This window comes from Felis catus, chromosome C2 (assembly GCF_018350175.1).
Source record: "Felis catus isolate Fca126 chromosome C2, F.catus_Fca126_mat1.0, whole genome shotgun sequence".
NCBI lineage: Eukaryota > Metazoa > Chordata > Mammalia > Carnivora > Felidae > Felis > Felis catus.
Window position 1 is genome coordinate 29,015,162 of NC_058376.1, and position 26,923 is coordinate 29,042,084.

The 26,923-nt window shown below is 37.2% G+C and overlaps 1 protein-coding gene across 6 annotated transcripts in view; it reads right to left on the minus strand.

The window, feature by feature from the left end:
- Positions 1-5,328: 5,328 nt before the first annotated feature.
- The window catches only part of LOC101095601 (multidrug resistance-associated protein 1-like), an 89,265-nt gene continuing 67,670 nt past the window's right edge, over positions 5,329-26,923 (minus strand). For 4 of the 6 annotated variants that reach the window (XM_019839510.3, XM_045036726.1, XM_011285865.4 and 1 more), the window contains 10 exons: positions 23,730-23,884; positions 21,355-21,510; positions 18,148-18,347; positions 17,277-17,403; positions 15,858-15,959; positions 12,003-12,146; positions 9,363-9,521; positions 7,932-8,098; positions 6,779-6,973; positions 5,329-6,433 (listed from right to left, as the gene is read on the minus strand). In XM_019839510.3, coding sequence (XP_019695069.2) covers positions 6,307-6,433; positions 6,779-6,973; positions 7,932-8,098; positions 9,363-9,521; positions 12,003-12,146; positions 15,858-15,959; positions 17,277-17,403; positions 18,148-18,347; positions 21,355-21,510; positions 23,730-23,884 — 1,532 coding nt within the window. In that variant the 3' untranslated portion in view covers positions 5,329-6,306. The remainder of the gene's footprint in view (positions 6,434-6,778; positions 6,974-7,931; positions 8,099-9,362; positions 9,522-12,002; positions 12,147-15,857; positions 15,960-17,276; positions 17,404-18,147; positions 18,348-21,354; positions 21,511-23,729; positions 23,885-26,923) is intronic. The other 2 variants (XM_019839508.3, XM_019839511.3) reach the window with 2 other exon arrangements.

Consider the following 26,923-nt stretch of genomic DNA (forward strand, 5'->3'; position numbering starts at 1 on the left):
TCTAATTTCTGTATTTTCCTAATTTAGAAGAGACAGTTCCTTTACCATCTGAATAGTATGTCCAGTATTCTGAATACCAATTCATGGCCTTTGACCATAATGGAGCCAAGACCTAAATTAACCTATAGTTAATAAATAATCCTGCATAATTGGTTGATTCATTAATACTTTGTAATTTTCTGATAAAGTTCATCTTATTCTTTGGACAAAAACTACATAAACATTTGGCCAAAGTGTCATTTGTTGCCCCTGTGCTTCTGGCCAAGACCGAATGAAAGGGAACTGATTCAACTAAATATCAGATGAAATATATGAAACAACAGGACTTTGCACATCATGGTCAACATTAATTCATGTCCATTACCTCTGTAAAATCATAGATATGGCAATGCAGGGAAAGCAGAAGACTGTTTTGTAATACCTGGAGACTTACACAAATGATCAGAACAGAAAGCCAAAAGCAGATGTTTAGAAGGAATTCATGGTGACTGAAGTGTTATCAATATGTATATTGCATTCCTATTTGCACTTCACTGTCACATTCCAAATCATTTAAGTCTTACTTTCTGAACACATTACATTTTCTACTACATATATCAGCAGTAAACCAATTGTAAATATATTAATGATGAGCTACATTTTATAAATGTGAATGCAAACATTGACCTTTATTGCTTATCTTAGCGCACACACAAATGCATGTGTGTTACTTCCCTTCTAACATCTTGGAGCAAATACTTTTCAAGATTTTCACAATATGTTTTTATAAATATCAAATATTTCTCCATTTATAACCTATTTTTACATTTTACTCATATGTCTATTCGTGTTTATTTTGTTCTTTGTGCCATGCTCAGGAGATAAACAAGATTCCTATCTTTGATCAACTACATAACTACCCATGTACTCAGATTGGTCAATCCATAAAAAAACAGGTGAGCAACTCTGGTTACCTTTGTCAGAGATCAAGAGAAGCCAGTCAGCCTTGTCCCCGTTCATACCCACTACCTTGGACTTACTAATTCAGTAGCACAGCAGCCACATGAACTACCTAGTCTTCATCTCCATTAGCACATTTAGAGAAATAGAGCTCACAATATAGCCAGAAGTCAAGATTTCAGTATTCTAGAGATGGCCCACTTGCTTAGAAAATGACAGCCAGAAAGATGGGAGTTGGGAAAACAGGAAGGAACTAGATCTCTCCTGACTGCTGCCTCCCTCAAGTGACATAATAACCTGATAATAATATAGCCATATTGTGTAGCAATGGGGATTAGATCTTATTTTAATACCTGCTTATCCCAAAGTTGCTGTGTATAAAATAGACTTTCATAAACATTGGCTCAATTTTGCCCTTTTTATTTACTTAACAGTGCATTCTGTGATGGGTTTATAAATAGGAGACACCAATTGCAAGGAGCTGTGACTGCTGATATTGAAATGGCTAGCATGTTATTGAATGTGTTTTATATGCCAGACACTGTCCTAAGAGTTTGTGTTACATGATTTAATTTTCAAAAACTTTAGGAGGTAGATAAAATTGTTACTACCAAGTAAGTCCAGAGAAGTAAGTTAACTTGCCCCAGTGTACAGGACTACAAAGTGGTGAGAGTGGAATTGAACATCCTATCTCACGATCCAGTAGCTTTAAAAACTACTGTATTTTCCTTTTTTAGTTTTCTTGATTATGTTTCCTAAGCGGAAGGCTCTGCAGATCAGTTATAACTATTATTTGTGTGTATATTAAAATACAGCATGACATCTCAATACTGTTGGATACCAAAGCTATGCTAGAAAACATATCAAATTACCATTACTAAACCATTTTGACCTACAAAAATGGCTATTTCATATGGTTCAAACTAATGATACATTTGAAAAAGCAGCCTGCCCCCAAGCTTTAATTCCATTTACTATGCTTACAACACTATTGGTTTTAAGTCCTTCTCTATTTGTAACCACCAGACTCTTGTTAACTGGCTCTCCCAGGAATGGGACATCTTAGTAGGCACTGCAAAGACAATCAATTTTCTCATCACGTGGACCTGGAGTCTACATTTTATTGGCCAAGATCTTGAAATCTTATTTTTGGAAACATAGGGTGGATAATAATACCTTTCTTATATTCCTTAGTGAAGACTGAAGTGACGAATGATTCCAATGCCTCACACATTAGTTGGCATAGGTATGCTTTCAATAATAAATATCCTCAATATCCTAAAAAATTCAACTTAATGCTGCTTAGGATTTTCCTTCTATAAGCTAAGATAAATATTTCTATATATTGAAATTATAATCCTTATCTTCTTAAATCTGTTTCGGAGTTAGTCTTTAAGCAAACCAGACAATCTTTAAGCAAACCAATACACCTGTTTGTTTTAAAAATTCAAATGAACTTACTTCTCTGTAATCCAGTCATACTGAGGACCTTGCACTTTGCTTCTCGTATACTTCAGCGATTGAATAAGCTTTGTGAACGTAATTGAAATGAAAATGTAATACTAATTTCTTAAAACATGAAAAAAATATTTTTGAGTAATTTTGACTTAGTCATATTTTATGTTTACTTTTGCTTTCTTTTTACTCTTTATTTAAAGTATACTATATGTTATATGTGTGTATACATATACATATGTGTGTAATATAGATATAGATATAGTTATAGATATAGATACAGATATAAAACTGCATTCCTAAGTATATGGCTTGATGAATTTTCACAAATTGAACCAATACTCAGACCCAGATCAAGAAACAGAATATAACCATTATCCAAGAAGCCCAGTTTGTGTACCCCTTCAATCTTGTCCCCTCTGTCTTTACCAAGAAGAAACAGTATCCTGACTTCTAGTAGCAGTATACTTTTTCCTTTTTAAAAAACGTTTGTAGAAACAGAATTATAGAATCACATACTACTACTCCTTTGCAGTTGGTTTCTTGCCCTCAACATCTTACTTGTGAGATCCGTCCTTACTGTTGCCTGTAGCTGTTCATGCTCATGGCTGTATACATTTCTACTGTGTGACTGTGCTGCAGTTTATTCAGGCTACTGTTGATTTCCCATTTGGTTTTTTAAATTACAGAGGGTCACAAATAATAAATGGATGAATGAATGAGAGAATGAATGAATAAATAAATAGCAGAAGGTCTCTGGTTGATTTACCAAAGGTGTAAAGAGGCTAAAATAATCTTTTTTTTTTAAATTTTTTTTTCAATGTTTATTTATTTTTGGGACAGAGAGAGACAGAGCATGAACGGGGGAGGGGCAGAGAGAGAGGGAGACACAGAGTCGGAAACAGGCTCCAGGCTCTGAGCCATCAGCCCAGAGCCCCACGCGGGGCTCCAACTCACGGACCGCGAGATCGTGACCTGGCTGAAGTCAGACGCTTAACCGACTGCGCCACCCAGGCACCCCATTAACATTTATGTATTTTTGAGACACAGAGAGAGAGAGCATGAACAGGGGAGGGTCAGAGAAAGAGGGAGACACAGAATCTGAAATAGGCTACAGGCTCCGAGCTGTCAGCACAGAGCCTGACGCGGGGCTTGAACCCACAGACCGGGAGATCATGACCTGGCTGAAGTCGGACGCTTAACTGACTGAGCCACCCAGACACCCCTCCTTTTTTTAAACTGAAGTATAATTAACATGCAGTATTGTATTAGTTTCAAGTGTACAATATAATGATTCAATAATGCTATACATTACTCAGTGCTCATCAAAATGTGTAGTTTTAATCCTCTTCGCCTCTTTCACCCATCCCCCTACCCATCTTCCCTTGGGCAATCACCAATTTGTTCTCTGTATTTAAGAGCATGTTTTTTGGGGTGCTCCCTGTGTGGCTCAGTTAGTTGAGTGTCTGACCCTTGATTTTGGCTCAGGTCATGATCCCACAGGGGCATGGGATAGAGTCACCCATCAGGCTCCGCCCTGAGCACTGGAGTCTGCTTAAGATTCCTTCTCTCTCATGCATACTTGCACTCTCTCTCTTAAAAAGAAAAAAACAAAAATACAAACAAAAAAAAAAACACTGTTTTAAAATCTTCTTGTCCTTTTTTTGTTTCTTAAATTCTACATATGAGTGAAATCTTATGGTATTTGTTCTTCCCTGACTTGTTTTACTTAGCATTTTACCTTCTAGATCTATCCATGTTGTTGCACATGACAAGACTGATTTATTGTTCTATAGCTAAATGATATTCTTTTTATATATACACACACACATACATACATACGTACATACCGTATCTTCTTTATCCATTCATTTATTAATGGGCACTTCAGTTGCTTCTGTATCTTGGATATTATAAATAATGCTGCAATAAACACAAGGGTGTATATATCTTCTCAAATTAGTGTTTTTGTTTTCTAGTAATGGAATTACTGGATGATATGGTAATTATATTTTTAATTTTTTGAGGAACCTCATTCTGTTTTCCACAGTGGCTGCACCAATTTGCATTCCCACCACAGAGTTCCTTTTCCTTCACATTCTTGCCAACCTTGTTATTTCTTGTGTTTTTGATTTTAGCCATTATGACAGGTGTAACATATCTCACTGTAATTTTGATTTGCATTTCCCTGATAATGAATGATGTTGGGCCTCTTTTCATGTCTCTGTTGGCCATGTATATGTCCTCTTTGGAAAAATGTCTATTCAGGTACTCTGCCCATTTTTAATCAGTATACTCATTTTCTTGGTGTTGAGTTGTATACGTTCTTTATATATTTTAGATATTAACCCTTTATCAGATGTATCATTTGGAGATATCTCTCCCATTCAGTAGTTTGCCTGATGTTTTGTTAATGGTTTCATTTAGTATGCAAAATCTCCCAATAGTTTATTTTTGCTTTTGTTTCCCTGGTTAAGGAGACATATCTAGAATAACGTTGCTAGGCCAATGTCCAAGAAATTATTATGTTTTCTTCTAAGAAAACATTAGATTTCAGGTCTCATATTTAGGTCTTTAATCTATTTTGAGTTTATTTTTGTGTATGGTGAAAGAAAGTAGTCCAGTTTCATTCTTTTGTAGGTAGCTATCCAGTGTTCCCAACATCATTTGTTGAAGAGTCTAGATCAACTTTCTTAATGGAATTCAACAGATATTTATTCATTGTTTACTGAGTACAAAATATAGTGGTTGACTCTTCAGGGATTGTAAAGACAGGAAAACACCTCTAGTGGCTTCCATTCTAATGGAAGGAGGCTTTAGATAATCTAGGGTTTTATAACTTAAAGCAAATTTTCATAAATACCTGTTGGGATGAAGCTAGGTTGTACATGGCTGTAGGAAGGAGAAAAAGTGAATAAAAGAAATAATTGATGGTTTTTCAAGAACATGTTAAAATATTTTATTAAGACCATCTTGAAAGGAAAATGCCATTAAAATTTAAGTACTTCAAATTTGAAGGGCAACTCAGAGAAATAATATTGCTTGTATTACATAAAACTACTAAATTAAAAAGTCCTTCAAAATATGATTAGTATTACAAATCAACAATCTTCTTGTGAATGTATACCATCTGATATATGTCACTGAGGTTAACCCAACCAAAAGTATAATGTTGCATAGAAAATACCATTTTTTAATTCAAAGTCAATAGCAAAAATATTTTTTTTAAATAAAGCACACCAGAAAATTCAGTTAATATACAATCACTATTTCCAAAATCAACTGAATAACTCTTAATATTTTTTGTGATTCCTCCATCATTTTATATACTGTCCAGTAGCTCAGCATATATTATGTATGTCTATAAATACCTGTATCATATACTTGAAAATGCCAAGTCATTCATTCTTCAAACATTTGTTGGGTATCAACTGTATGAAAATCACTATGCTAGGAACTTCACATACAAAGACAACTGAAACTGGGTACTCGCCTTTAAGTAGCATTAGTGGGAAGACAGACTAAAATAACTGAAATAGAGTCCCTGACATGGTACATGGGTATGCATGTGGGGATGGTGAGGGCACAGAAATGGGGCAGCTGGATCAGACTGGAGAACAGAGGGGAATATCAGGGGACATGTCACAGAGAAGGTGACTCCTGGATGAACTCAGAGATTTTAAAGGACAAATGGCATGTAGCACATTGGGCGCTGTGGAGCAGGCCGATATTCCAGAGGGCAGGAATGGAACAGAGAAGTTTGGGTACAGCCCGGGAAAGTTAGAAATATGATGCTTATCGATATTTATGCCAACATGTAGCTAGGGGCCTGTCTTTGTGCACTGCTCCTTGTCATTTTTTTAAATACTAACTTATTTTTTATTGAGTGTAACCAATACACAGCTAAAATCATTATTTTGTCACTGAATCTTGTGTTATTCCAGCTTCTGTTAGCATTTCAAAGAAAAGTCCTTTCTTGCATATCAAATTCTGTGGTGTTCCAAATTCTGTAATCCTTCCAGAGTCTAGAACAAGTACCCTGCAATGTGAAAAGAACCCAGTCAGGTAATTATAATCAGTTTTCCAGTTCACCTTTTTTTCTTTTTCTTTTTCTTTTTCTTTTTCTTTTTCTTTTTCTTGATAAAGTAAAGTTTAGACTACCTAGTGAGTTATGTCACTACAAAATATGGGAACCACGGAACTCAAGAAGTATATCCAGTTTTCTAATATTCTGTCAGGATTAGCATATTCTTCTAGTTGTTTCAGAAAACAACTGTTTTCAGCACAGGTAAAATTATTAATGGCAATCAGTATGTTTAGTGTATTCAGTGGCTATCTCTATAGAGATATAGAGAGATGTTTTATTTCTGAAAACAAAGCATACCTATCAGAATCAATGATAGAATGCAATCTGTGAGCAATCGTCAGGATGGTACAATCGGAAAACTCCTTCCTGACTGTGGTCTGCACCAGGTTATCAGTCTCAAAATCGATGGAAGCTGTTGCCTCATCCAAGATGAGAATTTTTGTTTTTCGAAGCAAAGCACGAGCAAGACAGACAAGCTGCCGTTGTCCAACGCTGTTAAAAAAATAGTAAAATAACTTCTACAGTGGACTTTATGGCTACACACTTCCTGTTCTGTAATTCTGATTACATTGCAATTCACTTTCTAAGCCACACATTCATTTGTTCAAGAAATATTTATTTTGTCAAAAGAGACAAAAATCTCAGTGTGGAGTTTATATTCTTATGGGTAGACAAAAAATAAACATGATAAATGGGTAAAATGCATAGTAATAAGAAGGATTCAAGCACACAGGAAGGGAGGGTATAGAGAGTGGGCATGGGGTGAACATTAGATGGGCCTGCCAAAGAAACCCTCACTGGATTGAGGAAGTTGCCTTTTATTTTGAGACCCTTAGGAAGGGGAGACTGAGCCATACAGATTTCCAGTGGAAACTTGTTCCTGGCAAAGGGAACAGAAGATGCAAAATCCCTGAGGCAGTCAAGGGCTGGCTAGGCATGTTCAGGAAACAGCAAGGGGGCCAGTGTGGCAGAAACAGAGGCAGGGAGAGAGTAACCAAGAGGCTGAGTCATGCAGTGCAGGGCTTGAGGGGATCTAGTTCTCTTATGTCTCTGATCACATAGAGGATCTAGTTCTCTTTCCTTATGTCTCTGATCACATGAAAGGGACTGTCATTGGTCATCAAACCGCCAGGAAGAAAAAAGGAGCCCTTTACAACATTTTTAGGAAGAAAGTTATTCGAGTAGGAGTCTTTATCAAAGAAGAGTCAATTAAATATGACTTTTCATACTGTATTGTTCCTTCCCCCCGCCCTTTCTTCCTTTCACCAGCATTTCCCAACCAGTGGCTACCATTTTATTCCTTGTACCTCTTCCCTAGAGGGAATCAGCAATAGTGTGCTCCGAATAGACCAAAGGAGGGCTTTGGTGACTCAGGAGCGACTTCCCTTTGAGGCTAACTCAAAGTTCCTAAGGAGCCTTGCCGGACCAAGCTTTGTTCTTAGCAGCTTACCTGAGGTTTTCACCACCCTCTGAAATCTCATGCAACAGCTTCTTGGGAAGGGACTGCACAAACTCTTTTAAGTGACACAGTTCTAGCACCTCCCACAGCTGGCAATCAGAATACTTGTCTAAGGGATCCAGGTTCATTTGAAGGGTTCCAGAAAATAAAACAGGATCCTAGAGAATAAAATCATCACCAGTAATCTCATTGTCACATGATGCATAGATACATTAAAAAATTAGATTCAGAAAATAAACAAGGAAAAAGCAAAATGATTGACCTAAATAGTTATAAAATTCATTATATTGAAAACAAAAGCAGAAGAGAATCAGAATAAGCTATAAGTGAGACTGAATCATTTTCAATTTCCTGATCATCTTTCTCCTTAACAATGCCAATACTAGCCATAATAATAATGATGATGACAGCTGCCATTTGGTCAGAGATATAAGATAACATAGAATTGAATAAATGCAAACTATAGTATGGACATAATGTTATCAATCATCTTCCAGAAAGATGGAAGTCCATACTCCCATTTTACAGGTAGTGACCTGGAGGTTCAAAAGAATGCTTGTCTAAATTGTCCAAAGACACAGAAGGTAAGTGGTTGGATAGAATTCAAATAGGACAAGTCCATGCTCTTTCCAACTTACCAACATGCCTGGTGAAACTGTATTTTACTACACCTGTATTTATTTTTAAGAGAGGAATGGCTAATATCTCTTTTCTTCATTAATTTTTTCCCTGCAAGAATTCCATTCAAATTTGCTTTTGAAGTAAATTCATGAATAGAGGCGTATGTCTAAATAATATGACAAAGAGATTAAAGTATTTTAAGATATTTTTAGAAGGTAATACAAAGATATCTCATAAATGCTCAGCTTAAATCTCTCAAACAACTGAATAAGTCATCTTTGACTACAGGGGCATATTCTTGAGCCAATTTGCATACTTGTTAATGATCAAGTTCCTTTGATGCCACAGAGAGACAAATCAAAGGACTTGAAAAAATGATCTAACTGAATTATTATTCTTTTCATCTTTTAAAATGTGTTTAAATTTCAAATCAAAAGAGGCAAAATTCTACACTCACTCTACCAACTAAGCAAGAGCTTTTGTAATTTTTTTTCTTCCAAAAAATACCCATGTGTGTTTCAGTCTGAGATCCACTTCATTCAAATTTTATTTGCATTTACTATTATGAAGGGAACTTGTAAAGCCATGTGCCAGTTTTTCAAGTAGATAAATGCATTTAGGAAAAATACTTTACAGTAAGAATGTTTAATAGGATTCAGTTATGTAGTGATATTTCATAACACATCTAAAATGCTCTGACTTTGAAAAATGAATTTAGATGCTTGGAAGGAACACACTAAAAAAAAAGAAGAAGTTTATTTAGAGGGAGTTAAGGAAGTCTACTGACAAAACAGGCTTTACCTGTGGAATAATATTAAGTTTGCCCCGAAGGTCATGAAGTCCGATAGTTGATATGTCAATTCCATCGATAATAATTTTGCCTCCTGATCTTTCCACAATTCTAAATAGGCAATTTGAAAGTGTTGATTTGCCTGCTCCAGTCCGTCCCACAATTCCAATCTGCAATAAAATGATCATGGGCAGTTTGCACTGTGCTTTTTGTAAGGGACTGGGGCTTTTGCACTGACAACAGATACACTGTCAGGTCAGCGGGATTTAATTTTGCCAACCAGAATAACCCTGACTGGCATGGAATATGTAATGTGGACTGTAAGGATAAGTCTTTACCCAGACACTCATTACTCATGGGAAAGGCTCAGGTTAAAATGTATATTTTCTCTACTTTTGAGTTATTTAATAACCACATAACCAAAACACGCCAGCAGCCCCAGGAGGAGCAGACCACCCCTGACCTATCCTGGGACTAGCCATTAAGAGTGGGGCCAAAGATGACTCTGATAATGGGGTGGTTCTCTTGGGACTTTCAAAATGAGGCTTCTCTACTCTCCTTGCCCCCGAGGGACAAACAAACAAAGGGAACAAACAAAGGGAACAGGAACGCTTTGCCAGAAGGATAGCAAATCCAAAGGAATGTTTGCAAATTCCCTTGGTGTATCAAAACAGGTACTGCACTAAAACTCTAGAAGGTGGCCACAGATAACATGTAGGATCTTGGATTCCTGGACAAAATAATCACCTTGTCATAAATAGCAAATGACTGCATATATTCCTTTGACCACGAGCACTGAAGCAATTCCTTCTGGGTGTTGATTTGTACTTTGGTGTTAATGGGAACATAAGGCAGAGGAAACATGACGGAGGTTGGTTTTCCCTGATAAAAGATCTTAAATCTGACACTCTATGCCAGAAAAATCAGGAATCCGTTAAATTAATTGGCATAATCAAAATTCCACAATGATTTCATTTGTTCCAAAGACATTTTTTTGTCCTTGATGTTATGCAGTGGGCCTGGTTTAGACATTTAGAAAAAGAGATGTCTGGGGTTACAAAAGCCGGGTCTGTAAAAGGAAAAATGGGCCATTGCCGTTCATTTTTTGTTACTTTCACTTATTTGTAAAATCTTTCTGTCTAGGGAAATAATATGTTTTCATAAAACATTTTAAAAACTATGGGAAAAACTATAGAAGTAGAAACTATTTATAATTCTGTCACCTGAAGAGAACTACTATTTATGTTTTACAACTGTTCTAGGATTTTTGCTAATGTGTTTACCTGTTTGCTTTTTTAAAACAGAAAATTGATATAGTATCAACAGTTTTGTATGTAGTTTTTATTAATCAAATTACATCTCAGGTATTTTCCCATCTCACTAGTAATGCTGGAAAACATGTCATTGACTATACAGATATTCTCTCCTATGAATTTACTATATTTCAGGTAACTTAATTTTATTGTCTTATTATCACTCTTTACCTAATAGAGGAAGTAAAAATAATAGTACACTACTACTGGGTATATATCCAAAGGAAATAAAATTAGTATCTTGAATGAAATCTGCACTCCCATGTTCATATTCCCAATAGCCAACATATGGAAACAACCAAAGTGTCCATAGAAGAATGGATAAAGAAAATGTACACACACACACACACACACACACACACACACACACACACACTGGAATACCATTCAGCCATAAAAATAAAGGGAATCCTACCATTTGTGGTAACATAGATGAACCTGGTGGACATTCTGCTAAGGGGAATAAGCTATATGGAGAAAGACAAATACTGTATGATCTTGCTTATACATGGAATCTACAAGTCAAACTTGTAGTACCACAGGGTAAATGGTAGATACCAGGGACTGAGGAGTGGGCTAAATGGGAAGATGTTGGTCAAAGGGCATAAACTTTCAGATGAATAAGAAGAACATGTTCTGGGGATGTAAAGTACAGTGAGCTAACTATAGTTAAGAGTACTGTATTGTATACTTGAAATTTGCTAAGACAGTACATCTTAGGTGTTCCTACCACATGCAAAAATAAATGAATAAATAAAACAAAAACAAAAAGCCTTGTAATTATGTGAGGTGATGGATGTGTTAATTACTTTGAATGTGGTAATCATTTCATTATCAAACCATCACCTTGTACAGCTTAAATATATACATTATTTACTTATTAATTATAACTCAGTAAAGCTGGAAACGTACACTAAAATCATGTTTCATAATATAGTATGCACAATTTAAAAATACCTTTTTTAAATTTTATTTATTTATTTTGAGAAAGAGAGAGAATGAGTCAGGGAGGGGCAGAGAGAGAGAATCCCAAGCAGGCTCCACATTGCCAGTGAAGAGCTTGATGTGGGGCTTGAACTCACAAAACTGTGAGATCATGACCTGAGCTAAAATCAAGAGTATGATGCTTAACCAACTGAGCCACTCAGATTCCCCTAAAAATACCTTTTTTAAAAGAGGAAATTTTATTCTATATATAGCAAACAGTTGAGTTTAATACTTTTATATGAAATTTGAACAAAAGACCATCTTCTATTCCGTACCGTATTAAACTTTGACCTTAACAATGAATACTTTCAGATAAAAAAGAGAGTGAAACTTATGAAATGTATATGGTACCTTCTCTTCTCCATGAGTCTGGAAAGTGATATCTTGTAATGCTAAACCAAGATCATCTCGGTATCGAGCCTGATAATTAATAAATTCCACTATTCCTTTGTTGGGCCATTGTGCTGGAGGCCTTTTAGACATTATCCAGGGTGCCTTGAAACAAAGAAAGATTACAATAACTACAATAAAAGTACCTTTCCCTCTAAAAATAATTACCATGCACAAAAAACACAAGTGATGGAAAACATTTGCGGATATTATGATCTCCTGAGTACAGTTTTAAATATTACCGGCATAAAACTTCTCATCTAGTTATAAGAAAGCTTAGAAATAAATTTTTAGAGGTAACCAGGCTTCCCACTCCCTATCCAGTTATTAAGAAGAGTCTTCTTAAACCCTACAAAGGAGCTGAAGGTAATCTATTTGAAATTGCAGCTGAGATGAGGACAGTTTGGCATTCATTCATTGCCCAAATACTGAGTATTTACTATGCTAGTCAGTGCTTTAGTTGCTGGAGATTCAGCAGTGAGCAAAACAGACACAAATTCTTGCCTTTACAGAGCATACAGCCTGCTGCGAAGGGACAGAAAGAATCACATAGCATATGCAAAATGCTAAACAGTGATAAAGCTTTGGAAGACGGGAGATAGGCAAGTTAGAGGTGGTGTGATTTTTAAGTAGGGTGGTTAGGAAAGGCTCGGTTGGACAAGATATGAGAACAAGCTGTTGGGATATGGGTTGAATCACCTTCCTGGCAGGCACCTAACAACACGTGCTGAGGTCCTGAGACAGGGCCTGCCTGGGATGTTGGGGGAACAGGAGGAAGTGGAAGAACACGCAGGAGAGTGTGATGTCTGGTGGGGAGGTGAAGTGCTTTCATGAGAGGGAGTGATGCCCAGTGTCAGATGATGGATCAGGTCAAGGGAGGCCTGAAAGGAGACCACGGGTGATCTCCAAGGGCAGGTTCAGTGAAGTGGTGGAATTAAAAGCCTGTTTGGAGCAAGTCCAAAGTAGGATGAGAGAAGTACAGGCTATTCCAAAGAATTCTGCTGCAAAAAGTGCAGACAACGTGGGCTACAGAGCGATAAACAGAATTATCTGGACAGTTTACTTCTTGCATGTCAAGAGGTTTTATAACTTGAGTTACCAAATTACATAAAGATGATTTTTTTAATGTCTATTTATTTATTTTGAGAGAAAGTGCATGCAAGTGGGGGAAAGGGCAGAGAGAGAGGAAGAGAGAGAATCCCAAGCAGGCTCCTCACTGTCAGCACAGAGCCTGACTCGAGACTTGAAACCAGGAATCGTAAGATCATGACCTGAGACAAACCCAAGAGTTGGGCGCTTAATGGACTGAGCCACCCAACCACCCCACATAAAGATGATTTTGTTTTAAAAATGTGTGGGTGTGGGGGCGCCTGGGTGGCGCAGTCGGTTAAGCGTCCGACTTCAGCCAGGTCATGATCTCGCGGTCCGTGAGTTCGAGCCCCGCGTCAGGCTCTGGGCTGATGGCTCAGAGCCTGGAGCCTATTTCCGATTCTGTGTCTCCCTCTCTCTCTGCCCCTCCCCCGTTCATGCTCTGTCTCTCTCTGTCCCAAAAATAAATAAACGTTGAAAAAAAAAATTAAAAAAAATGTGTGGGTGTGGGTGGGCTATGTGTGTATTCACACACATTTTATTGTTTTTTACAATATGAAAAGAATATATATATAACATACATATAAAAAGTTTACATATAAAAATATTTATACAAATATTTAGAAAATACAGAAAACAATAAAATGATACAGTGGCAATAGGCTGAGCAAACTGAATACTGATAATTGGAGGTTGTGAAGGTAGATTAATCTTCCATGAACCGTGTGTGAAAAAAGAGGTTAAGACCTGAGGAAGACTCTAGAGAAGAATCAAAGTTTAGGTAGAGTTGGAGGATATAGATATTAAAATTTTTTATTTATTTTGAGATAGAGAGGCAGGGAGGGGCAGAGAGAGAGGGAGAGAGAGAACTCCAAGCAGGCCCCTCACTGTCAGTTCCCAGCCCAATATGGGGCTTCTAATTGTGAGATGATGACCTGAGCTGAAATCAAGAGTCCAGATGCTTAACCTACTGAGCCACCCAGGAGCTCCAGGCTGTTGATAATATTTCAGCATCTTTGTAGGTTAAGAGAGGCAAGGGGGTCAGGGTACTGATACGTAGGAATTAAAGGAAGTGGTTAATGAAGCAACATCTGAGAGAAAAAATGAACAAATATTACCAAAAATACAAGTAGAAACTCAGGTTTTCTATTTGGAGGAGGGACACCTCTTCCTGAGAGATATGAGCAAAAGAGGAATGTTTCATGAAGATTCAGATACCTTTACAGGTGGACTGAAGAAGATACAGAAACTCAAGTCAACTATAACATCTGCCTTGTTAATTCATGGAACTGGGAGACAGAAGTAAATCAGATTAGTAAAATACACTGATATCTAAAATATTATACTGTCAATAGTCTAATTCTTCTACTCTTCAAAAAAAATTTTTAAATGTTTATTTTTGAGAGAGAGAGAGAGAGAGAGAGAGAGAGAACAGGAGAGGAAAGGGCAGAGAGAAAAGGAGACACAGAGTTTGAAGCCGGCTCCAGGCTCTGAGCTGTCAGCACAGAGCCCAATACAGGGCTCAAACTCACAAACTGTGAGATCATGACCTGGGTCGAAGTTGAATGCTTAACCGACTGAGCGACCCAGGGACCCCCTTTAAAAACTTTCTTTTAATGTTTATTTATTTTTGAGAGACAGAGAAGAGAGATAGAGTGTTAATTTTTCTACTTCTTTCTTAAGTTTATTTATTTTTGAGAGAGAGAGAGAGAGAGAGAGAGAGAGAGAGAGGGGAAGCAGAGACAGAGAGAGAGAGAGAGAGAGAGAGAGACTGGGAATCCAAAGCAGGATCTGTACCACCAGCACAGAGCCTAATACTGGGATCAAACTCAGGAACCTTGAGATCATGACCTGAGCTGAAATCAAGGGTCAGGTGCTTAATTGACAGAGCCACCCAGGCACCCCCAATTCTTCTTTTGTCTAAATTATAACTAATTAAAGGAAATAAAACAGACTGATTTATTTTCCTCCTCCTTCCCATGCGCGGAGATGCTAATGATGAGTAAATGAAACAGAAGGCATAAGCAATAAATATATAGTTAATTTAAAAATTGCACAGACTTTAATTATGAGAGCACTATATAAGACACCTTTCTCAACATAAAATCCTCACAAAGTTATAATCTTAGATTGCATATTTTATTCTACATTGGTAGAGGACAAATCATTGTGCCTTCTAAAAACAAGTAATCATATTTCATTTTTATAACATAACAAATGTTATATATCTTACATTTTACAAATGTATCTTACATTTTATGTATTATCCTAATTTAGTTATCTGTGGTCTTTTCTTCTATTTTTGTGATATATAAAATAATGGTGTATTCCACAATACATTGGGTTTTAATTTTATTGAAATGCTGAATATTAAAACATGAATTTGGAAAGGTAGGCTTTGTTTAAAATTTATTTTTTTATTTTATTTTATTTTATTTTTTAAACATTTAGTTATTTTTGAGATATAGAGAGAGACATAGTGTGAGTGGGGCAGGGGTGGGGGGCAGAGAGAGAGAGGCAGACAGAATCAGAAGCAGGCTCCAGGCCCCAAGCTGTCAGCACAGACCCCGATGCAGGGCTTGAACTCACAAACTCTGAGATCATGAGCTGGGCCAAAGTTGGACACTTAACCTAGTGAGCCAACCAAATTTTTTTTAAATGTCAATTCAAGGTGCACTACAATATCTCAATCCTGCATCTATTTATTGGTTATTTAGGAGTGCTTACCTCTTTACCCATATTTTCATATTCACAAACTCTTTCAATGGAAACTGCATTGGTTTCAATTTCACAAGCTTTCCTTACCCAAAAATTCAGAGATTGAGTAATCTGGAGGGAAAAACCCAAGAGCTTACTGACTGGTTCTTTAGTATTTTACATAATATTAATCATACTTTATACACTTTCACTTTTCATAGTTTTCGTGTACTTTTCTCTCTTCTGATTATTTAACAACTTTAGAAGTAAATATATTTATACACATGCACACAAGTGTTTCTTTATGTTAAACTGATCAATACAAACAATGTTTTTTTGGCAGAAGATAGAATGAATATAGTTCAGCAGGTATTGAAGGAGTCCATACTTACTGTGAGGAACGGTGGATACCAAGACTGATGAGATGTGCCTCAAGAAATGTACGTCCCAAGTGAGAAAAAAGTTGGGAATAACATTACCTTTGGCAGGATTCACTGGAAGCAGGAATCTCCTAACTCTTGACCACTCTTGTCTCCTCTTTTTTTTTAAACTCTACTTTCTTCTCACCCTACCCACAAGTACAGGAGGTAATTCAAGCCTAATTCTGGACGTCAAACAACTCTTGTCAGTTCAGTTTTTCCTTAAGTTTGCTGCCAAATCATTTGATGGCCAACCTGACTTGAACTGACATGGGGATCTTTAAAGTCTTTACTGAACCCACTTAGAGTAAACATTCATATATTTTACTGCAAAGCAAGTAGTTTGATTATGGGATTCTGCCCCAGACCTTGACTATGGTATATGTGTCATTATTTCCTTTCTACAAGACTAAGTTCTGAATTCTGAAATGCAACTGGCCTTAATTAAGGTTTTTGGATGAGGGATTAAGGGCAAGTACCCACATCATCTAGACTTATCCTCTAATAATATGTAACTATACTAAGTAATTTAAGGAATATTCTATTTTACAAAGAGGGCAAGAACACACTCATACCACTAGTACTTTTCAATGTAATATAAAATAGGGCTTATTAGGGAAAAACTTATAAGCAAAGAAGGAGAGCATGTACTCTTCCCAGAGTTTGCATTATCTCCTTGGTTAGACTGGGCAAACTGGATTGGCAGGCCACAGTGGAGAGAGGCCCTCCCCCCCGTTACATGCTATAAATCCATAAAGATAGGAGAACAAGAAACTTCTGGGTAACTGTGTAACAGCAGGAGTTTCCTGGTCTTTTAGCACTCAGCCTGTTCTTTCTGTGAACTGACTTAGTATTGCTGAGCCAGCTTCCTGCTAGTAGCAACAGAAGAAGAAATGAGCCTCCAGGGCAATCCAGATTTGTCTCTCATTACTTAGTTAATACAATCTATAATTCAGACAGGCAAAGGAGAGGATAGTTTAATTAATTGCATTATAAACATATCATATACCACAAAATCATTATTACTTACATTTAGGGCATAGGATATGGACAAGCCAACTATTGCTGAATCTATCGAACTGCCAGCCAGCACAGCAAGCAGTGCAGCAAAAAATACCATGAGGTTGCCAAGGAATTCAAGTCTAACAGACAGCCACCTGTGATAATGGAAAATATTCTTCAACTGAGATGCAAGATTTTTGGTGTACTTGGTCTGAACTCTCCTCTGGGAAATGGAAAATAAACATCAATAGCTGCTTTCTTTTCCTAAGAACTCAGTCAAAATAGGACGATTGCAGTGATGATACATTAAAGGATTCCTTTGCATAAAAACACTTTACTTTTGCAGAACTTTGCTTTAAAACTTAATCAGAATAAAAAAGTCAAAAAAGAACACCAGCTAAAATGATGCGTCGTATTTTAAAATCCTATTAGAAAATCAATCACCTTTCCGATTACATATCCTTTTTTCTATGGTAACATTAGTCTCCAAAAGTTATATGTGCCCCGCTATTATTTAATATTTCATTTTCCTCTGTATGTAAAATGATGATCTCAAATTTAAACTATTATAAAGTATTGCTTGCAAATAGAACATATTCTACAAATATAGAATATAACAGAGTCATATCTCTAGAAATTCCAATAGCATCCTATATGACCTTCAAAAAACTTGGGACCTTATTTTCATGTAAAGTAGTGTGTACTTTTATATGAATATGAACAGATACATTTTAACTTAAATGTCCATTAAATATTAGAAACAGTTAAGGCTTTCTTCTTTTTCTTTTTTTAATAATTTCATGAAATGCCATTGCAAAACATTCCTTCTGTTTAGAAGTCAGGGCACAAGACATCTTAAAAGAGACTGGTCTTGAGGTAGGTATATTGCTCTCACTTACCTGTTTGAAATTACATTATTGTAGAAACAGACCAAGTTCTCATTCACCACCTCTTTGTTTTGCTGGATAAACCTCTGTTCGTGTCCAAATGCCCGGATAGTGGACACCCCTGATAAAGTCTCACTAAAGTGGGAAATGATAGGAGAGCGAGAGGCTCCTGCCAATCGTCGAATCTGCCGAGAGCTTGCTACGTAGTATCTCTAACCAGAAAACAGAAAAAGGCAGTTGGAAAGATGGAGCAGAAATTGCTTCCATAGTTTGAAAATGACAAGACCCCAAAAAGTGAAGTTCAAGTTCAGTCTCCAGTACATGTGAGTGTGGCTTTATTTGGGAATGGAATCTTTGCAGATGTCATTAAGGATCTCCGGATGAGATCATCCCGGATTTAGGGTGGGCCCTAAGCCCAACTCCGAGTGTCCTCATAAGAGACAGAAAAGGAGAAGACAAAGCCACAGGGAGGAAGCCATGTGAGGATGAGATTGGAGAAATGTATGCATAAACCAGGGAAAATGCCAAGCATTGCGAACAGCCACCAGAACCAGGAGAGAAGCATGAAACCAATTCTCCCTCAAAGGCTCAGGAAGGAACCAACCCTATGTACACCTTGATTTTGGACTGTTGGCCTCCAGATCTGTGAAAGAATAATTTTTTGTTGTTGTTTTAAGCTACCAAATTTGTTACAGGAGCTCTAAGAAACGAATACACCCTTGGCACAGTAAAAAACCCAGATTCTGGACAGCACAACTAGAACAGAGGCGGGTAAGGTTCCACTTTGGTAATCTTTTCAAACAACCATTACTGAGTACCTGCTATGGAAAAAGCTCTATGTCACATGTTGGAAATGTGACCAGGGAGTGAACCCATTAAGTGAAGGAAGTTAGTCAATTATACAAACAATACTATTTTTGTTCCTAAATATAATTATGGAAAAAATATTCATTTTTCTGGTCTACAAGCACTCCCCTCCAGTGCAGCCACAAGTATAATTGGCTACTTCCCCTCCAACTTGGTTGAGAATAATTGGGATGGGCAGAGACTGGAGGGCTGGAGGGAGCATGTCCTAGTTAACTGGACCATCATTCACCAGCCCCCGATAATCACAACACACTGGAAATGAAAATCAAGAATTACCACGTTTTGCAACGTTTTCAAGAAAAATCTTTGGGCTTGGAGTTTTATGTAAAATCACTGATTTTAAAATGTCTTCATTTTAGTAAAAAACACTGAGCAGGCCGGACACAAACATATCGGAAACTCCATATGGCCTGTCAACTTGCAGTCTACCAGCTCTGCTCTGTGTTAAGTGCCCTGGAGAACACAGAGGAAGGATTATGGCATTCTGGGATTGCAAGGGGACTTAAGAGATTGTCATAAAGAAATTTGTAGGAAATTTCAACGAATTGCAAAAGCACTGGAGTTCTTCCACAAATCTATCTAGAGTATTTAGTTTAAGAACTATTGATCTAGATCAATGCTTCTCATACTTTAATAAAAATCACCTGAAAGCCTTGTTAAAACACAGACTGTGGGCCTCACCATGATAGATTCTTTATTTCCTCCCAGTTTTATTAGAATGTGATTACCAAGTAAAAATTATATACGTATGCATTAAGATGTGATTTTTTAAAAAAGAGGTACAACCAAAGATTCTGATTCAATAGGTCTGGGGTATCTCCCATAGGTCTAGGGACCATACTTTGAGTAGCACTGATACAAAACAAAACTCCTGTTTTATAGGGGGGATCAATGAAGCCTAGAAAGGGAAGTGATGTGCCAAACATAAAAGTCAGGAAAGTAATTAGAATTTGAGGCTCTTGAATTCATATTCAGGGCTCACTCCATACAGTGTCCCCTAAAAAGAGATGGTTTCTAGATCGTTTCCACTCCTGGTCACCCTGTTATAGTTTACCAACCACAAGACTATCACATAAATTTTCTTTTGTGATATGAGGGTTTGTTTTTTTTTAAGCAGGTACAATCGTACCATCAGTACCATCCTTCATGGTCTAGATTTGTTTCTTTTAGCCCTAAGATGTAGTTGTCTTCCCTAGAAGACTTACAATCTCATTGGAGAGATAATTTGTGGTCTAAAAATAGCCTGTAATACTAGTAGTATAATAAATCAATAATACCTGAATGAGTCTCATCTCTTTGCACTATTTTGGTAAAGAATACTTCAGTCACACAGAAAATGAAATATGACCTAGGCCATGAAAGGTAAGTAACATCCAGTCAGGCAGAGAAAATAGGGAAAACAGAAAGTAGGAGGAATAATAATCACAAAGGTGTAGAAATAAGAAAATGATTAACATTCTGGTTTGGGCAGATTAAACTCCAATACGAATTTTAAAACTTGGGTTTTGGGAAAACACTGAACTACAAGAACTGCATCCTTTCATGTAAACAGCCTCAAAATACTTCCGTATTTAAATTAAATATGTGTTAAGACATCTCATTAAAAAATAAATTTCATTTTACACTGTAGTCTCACAGTGACATAATTTTGGAATGTGGTTGACCACATTTTAATTGGAATATAAAGATATATATCATGTCATGAGAGATCTGTTTAGTTCTTCTAGGAGTACTTTGCCGATATCAGGGATAACAGGACAAAAAGGCAGCATCTGTTTCTCTCTTGGATTTACAGACAAATTAACTTTCTGCTAAAATGCAAATACCATATAGATTTTGTGGTGACCATAAAAATGCACAACTCAGTTCTCCAGCTGCAGGGAGAACAGCTGACTGTCAGTCTGGCTGCTGCCCCGGCATCTACTACTCTATTAAGCATGGAGGCCATGTTACCCACAGGTTGTTTCCAGGCAATGAGTGGGGATGGCAGGGGCACTAGAGCAGGCCCGTCTCGGGGACACATGGAATACTCCAATGGGTGACATTGGTTGTAGATTCCCCATCCATTTGATGAATCTTTCATGGAACTGTCCTGTAATCCAAGATTTTCCCTACCCAATCCTCTTCTCTCCCTCACAGGAATCAGACATGCATTGCTGTCTGAGGGCTCACCCCTTGGCTCCCTCTCCTCTATCTTTTGCAGGCATTCTCTAGTCATACTCTACTATATGGAATCCTTTCTTGGAATCTACTTTTTGGAGAACTTGAACTAACAGGCAATTGAAGTGGGCTTGCACCTATAATTGACTGTGAACTTCTGTTATTAATACACATAAAAGTCCATGTACTTACCTGTATAGTGAAATAGAGGAAAACCAAGGGAATAACCCCCAGAATGAAGAGTGGTAAAGCTCCTACAATGACCAAAACTGTTCCAATAACATCCAATGTACAATTCACCCAGGTCCGTAAGTAGTAATGGAAACGCATATCAATTATAAACATGTCCTAAAAAATTGATATCAGGTCACTATATTTTTAACTTTTCATGGTTTAAAATGCGAAGAAGAAGAAATATATCATTCAATGTAAAAATTTAAAAAATACCTGGATGTGACAATATGATGATTGAATACATCTAACTACATGGTCTTTGCCCCTCCCAATCTATCCCCACATATTTTCCCCCTGTAGTCAGTTGTAATAGTTAAGAGGGTATTTAGTAACAAAATGCCTATGATCAAGCAATGTGCGTTTCCCAGTGACAAATACACAGCACTTAGTTTATATGACTAATGTCAGACTCTGCTTAAAAAGATTTTAAAAAAGAGTCCAAACCCCAGTAATTGGGTGTTCAGGAGCATTGGCCTAGCACTAGTCACTACTTAAAAAATGTAAAATACTCCTGGGCCATTCTTATCCATCAAGAACACGTTCAGTGGCCTTCTTGGCTAGCTGGGTACTGTCAACATCACAAAAGGCAGGAAAACAAAATAATTTTCATTTACAAAATTAGAAACTGAAAGATTGAAGTGGACAATGGGAATGAGAGAAGAACATAGCGGGGGTTTCTGGGTGGCTCAGTCAGTTAATTGTCCAACTTCGGCTCAGGTTCTTGAGTTTGAGCCCCACATCGGGCTCCCCACAACAGTGTGGAGCTTGCTAAGGATTCTCTCTCTCTCCCTTTCTCTCTCTTCTCTCTCTGCCCCTCCCCTCCTCTCTCTCTCTCTCTCTCTCTCTCTCTCTCTCTCTCAAAATAAACTTTTAAAAGAGAGAGAGAGAACATAGGAAGGTCATCTATCAATTCACATATAACTTAATCAAATTTATGTTGTCAAATCTATGGTATAAGGTATGACCTATGAAATCCCAGGGAACAGGAAGACATCCAACCTTAAGGGATCAACTAATCAGTTTATAACAAAATTGACACAAAGAGTGGAGGTGGAATTTTATTAATTCTAAGTCTTGCTTTGGGATTTTCCTGATTATCTCATGAACCAAATAGGGTAAGAGCATCATATCTGTATGTAGTTTCCTGCCTGTGTTTATTTTTTTTTATTTTATTAAAAAAATTTTTTTAACGTTCATTTATTTTTGAGACAGAGAGAGAGACAGAGCATGAAGGGGGGGGGGGGGGTCAGAGAGAGGGAGACACAGAATCTGAAACAGGCTCCAGGCTCTGAGCTGTCAGCACAGAGCCCGACGCGGGGTTCGAACTCACGGACCATGAGTTCATGACCTGAGCTGAAGTCGGAAGCTTAACCGACTGAGCCACCCAGGCGCCCCTCCTGCCTGTCTTTAGAACACACCTTCCCAGGGCATCTGGGTGGCTCAGTTGGCTAAGTGACCAACTCTTGATTTTGGCTCAGGTCATGATCTCATTGTCCAGGGATTCAGCCCTGCATCAAGCTCTGCTTAGCACGGAGCCTGCTTAGGATTCTCTCTCTCACCCTCTCTGCCTTTTTCCTGCTCATGCTCTCTCTCTCAAAATAAATAAATAAACATTAAAAAAGTAGTAAATATAATGGGGAAAATCCTGGAGGTAAGCAGAGACACTCTGGGAAGCTATACCCCTTCCCACATTCACCATAAGTGAGTTGACACTTTACTTAAAAGCAGAATGCTTAAAATACAAATGTCTCCATAAAGAATTAAATTTTCTTTACCTTCTCAGCTTAAATTAGTGATTCTCAAGCTAAATATATACAAGAATTGGAGTTGTAGACACCAGAGCACATATACTTTTTGGATTCTTCCAGCAATTTTCAAGGGTTATTTTGATTATGTGTGTAAGATGTGATACTGCTATATATCAATTATAAATATCCCAAGAATTAGAAATAAAATACCAAAAAAATCTATACTAAACATAATCCCATCTTTTCAGGGTGATTTTTTTTTTACAAATGCTATTGCAAAGGGGTGCCTGGGTGGCTCAGTTGCTTAAGCGTCCAACTGCACTCAGGTCATAATCTCGCGGTTCATGGGTTTGGGCCCCATGTCAGGCTCTGTGCCCCATGTCAGGCTCTGTGCTGACAGTTCAGAGCCTGGAGCCTGCTTCAGATTCTGTGTCTCCCTCTCTCTCTGCCCCTTCCTCACTCATGCTCTGTCTCAAAAATAAACACTAAAAAATTTTTTTTTAATTTAAAAAATGCTATTGCAAGGTATTAAATATGGATCATCATTTTTAAGCATGCTATTCAATAAGGTACAGCTTTACTAACCTTGGTGAACCGATTGATTATCTGGCCTATAGGACTAGTTTCAAAAAACTGGAGCGGAAGGTGTAGCACATTATCCAATAGCTGAGCATACAATGTTCGAGAGGCAGCCAGGGACCCTCGAGTGAGTATATAGGCTCCAGAGCAGACAAAGAAACCTAAAAACAAATTGTTATCAAGGGCATGTTAACCTTTTTAAGGAATTTTATATTTTAATTCTCAAAGTGTTGTTTATCATAGCATTTTTTAAATGGAAAACTCAAAGAGCAAACTTAACGTGCGACTGTGGATCAAACTAAGTATAAATGTAAATGGTGCATTTATAATAAATACAGACACTCTGATGGGTTGCAATCCTATCAAAGAACTCTCCTTATTCATGGGCATAGATTCTAGAGTAATGCACAAAATATAACAGATCAACCAGGTTCACAGAATTCTAGCAACCTATTTGTGATGTCCCATGGGACAATATGGTAGTCACTGGTGCTGCTAGCCAAATAATTTCAGTTCTCCTAGCTTCTAGTCCATGGTAGAGTTGTCCTTTCTGGCCTCCTTGTGATGTAGGGGACCATATCAAGGGTTCTGAAGAACAAGTTGAGGGAGAAACAACACATAATCCCAGGTTAAAGCATTTAATTGCTGGTACCAGAACTGCTCACGTTTATTCCTTGTACAGTGCCTGTTAACATTTATAATGGTGGTTGGATTGCTTCTTCAACTTGGGTCACAAGAACAAGTGTAGTCCTTTACTTGACCCACAATGAACACATTTTTTTTTTGGTCTGTTAAGCTACTGAGATTTGGTTGGTGGAAGAGTTGTTCTTGCCACAGCTAAAAAGGCAGACATATAAATAATAAGCATCTAGCTTTATCTATCGACTATTGTTACTTGCATTTGACCAAGTATGACAAGAAAGAGACAAGCTCATAGAAGGCTATCCACGTGGGAAAGGAAATGAAAGGACAAATAATTCTCAAAACGGAGAACTTATAGGGCTAAAAGAAGTCATGCTTCGTTACAGTGATTGGTCAAGGATGTATATGTGATTCAAATTGTTTCAAGGAGTAAAATTTTATGAATTTCTACGAACTTCAAAGGAAGTTCTTTGAAAGAGAACATTTCCATCATCATGTGAAGCCTGAGAATTAAGCCAATGAGGACAACAAGTAGAGTTCGTAAAGAATAGTGGACACTTCATCTGTAGTGTGTATAATGACCTATGCCTAGACTTTTCAGTCTGGGGAGTCAATAAATTCCCATGTTACTTATGCTAGTTTGTTCTGAGTCATAGGGGATACACAGTTGCTCCACTGCTCTCTAATACACGAAATTGCTAACAAAAGTGTGATGTCAGCATAATTCTTATACCCTTGGAAGTATGTTTAAAACAAAAGAATGGTAGTTAACCCTGATCATCTTAAATTATTTTAACTAATTCCTTTATATTTTAAATAATATCATATGCTGCTGTTAAGTGATTTCTAACTTTATACATTTTCTTTTTTTTTTCCTACCTCACTCCCCCATACTTCCCTCTTTCCCTTTCAAAAACAGGTTGTTACCCTCTTTCCTCAAATAAATATCCAATGTTTATATTGCCACCAAACATACATTATGTATGAAGTTAACAAAATTTATTATGGTTGTACCATTCTTTTTTCATATTCTTAGTTTTCTATGCAACAAGCACTAATTCATTCCCAAACACTTCAATTGTCAGCAAATCTTTTCCAAATATATTCAGACTCATCAGATATTCTATTTCCTTCATCCTAGTTAGCCCTCTCCTGTTTTGCAGCATCATCTACTCTTTTGGAACCCTCTCACTTTCCACTCTAACCTGGAATGGTTGCAAGATCAGAACACTTGCATTCTTCAGTTTGGGGAAATGCTAAATATTGTGAATTTGACCATTTTTCACCTGCATTTATTGAAAGATGTATTATGTGAATGTTGAACTTCCTGGATTATTCCCTTAATTTTCTTATTTATCATTTCAATTTATACTTTTTATGTTGTACTTCTGGGAAAATGTCTTCTAACATATCTTCTCACACTTGTATAATCTCTTTAAATTCTTTAAATGTTTCAAGTATTTTTTGTCTATGAACTTTTTTCAGTACATTTTTTGCACTGGCTTTGTGGATATAGTATTTTGAATCTCTGAAGATACTAATTTGACATTTTAAGCTTCTATTTCAAATAGGATTGTTTCATTACTAAACTCCATTGCTTGATTTGTTAGCTGTTATTTATACTGTTGGTTTAATTAAAATGCAAAATCATCCATCATTATCAGTTTAAACATATGAAATAAACACATGGTTAATTAATAGAGGTACCTGATGGCTTCCTTCTGCTATTGCACACATTAATTTCCCCCAACATTTTTTTCCTCTGAATGGAAGAGATTGCTTCAAATTCCACAAAATTGGGTAGGTGTGACACAGAGAGTCTGGAATACTGGAATATAGACACGTAGGCTGGAGCTTCTCCAAAAGCCATTTAAGGATTTCTTCTATGTATGTCACACACACTAGAAACCCTCATTTCCTCTTTATATATCAACTTTCTAGTTTTCATTGTATCACTACAATGAAATTACTACAATGACAGTTGCTGTGCACATTGGTGACGGTGGTGGGTGTTGTAGGAGAGGCTAATGGGAGGAGAACAATGGTCTAGTGAATTATTTTGATTATTTCCATGCAATTCAATCCTATTCTCTACCCATGACCATGAGTTTAGTGTTTATCCACTGCTCAAAGGAACAACTCCCTCTTCTGTTACAGCTTCTCCCATATCTACAGGTTCCTCTACCCTTGATTATCTATCAGTATAATAACTGCTTATGTAAAACTTTATCACTCTGAAATCTTCTGAAGTCTTTCCTTTATATTTATTCACTGTCATTTCAGTGGTATTTTGTGAGGTAAGTAAAGTAGATGATCCACTTACTCATGTTAAACTAGAAACAGCGGTGTACTCTAAACAGTGCACTTTGGGGACGTCTGGCTGGCTCAGTCGGTTGAATGTCTGACTCTTGATTTCAGCTCTGATCATGATCCCAGGGTCATGAGATCAAGCCCCAGTTGAGCTCCATGCTGGGCATGGAGCCTGCTTGGGATTCTCCCTCTCTGTCTCTCTCTCTCTCTCATTCTCTCTCTCTCCCTCTGCCCCTTACCCTGCTTGC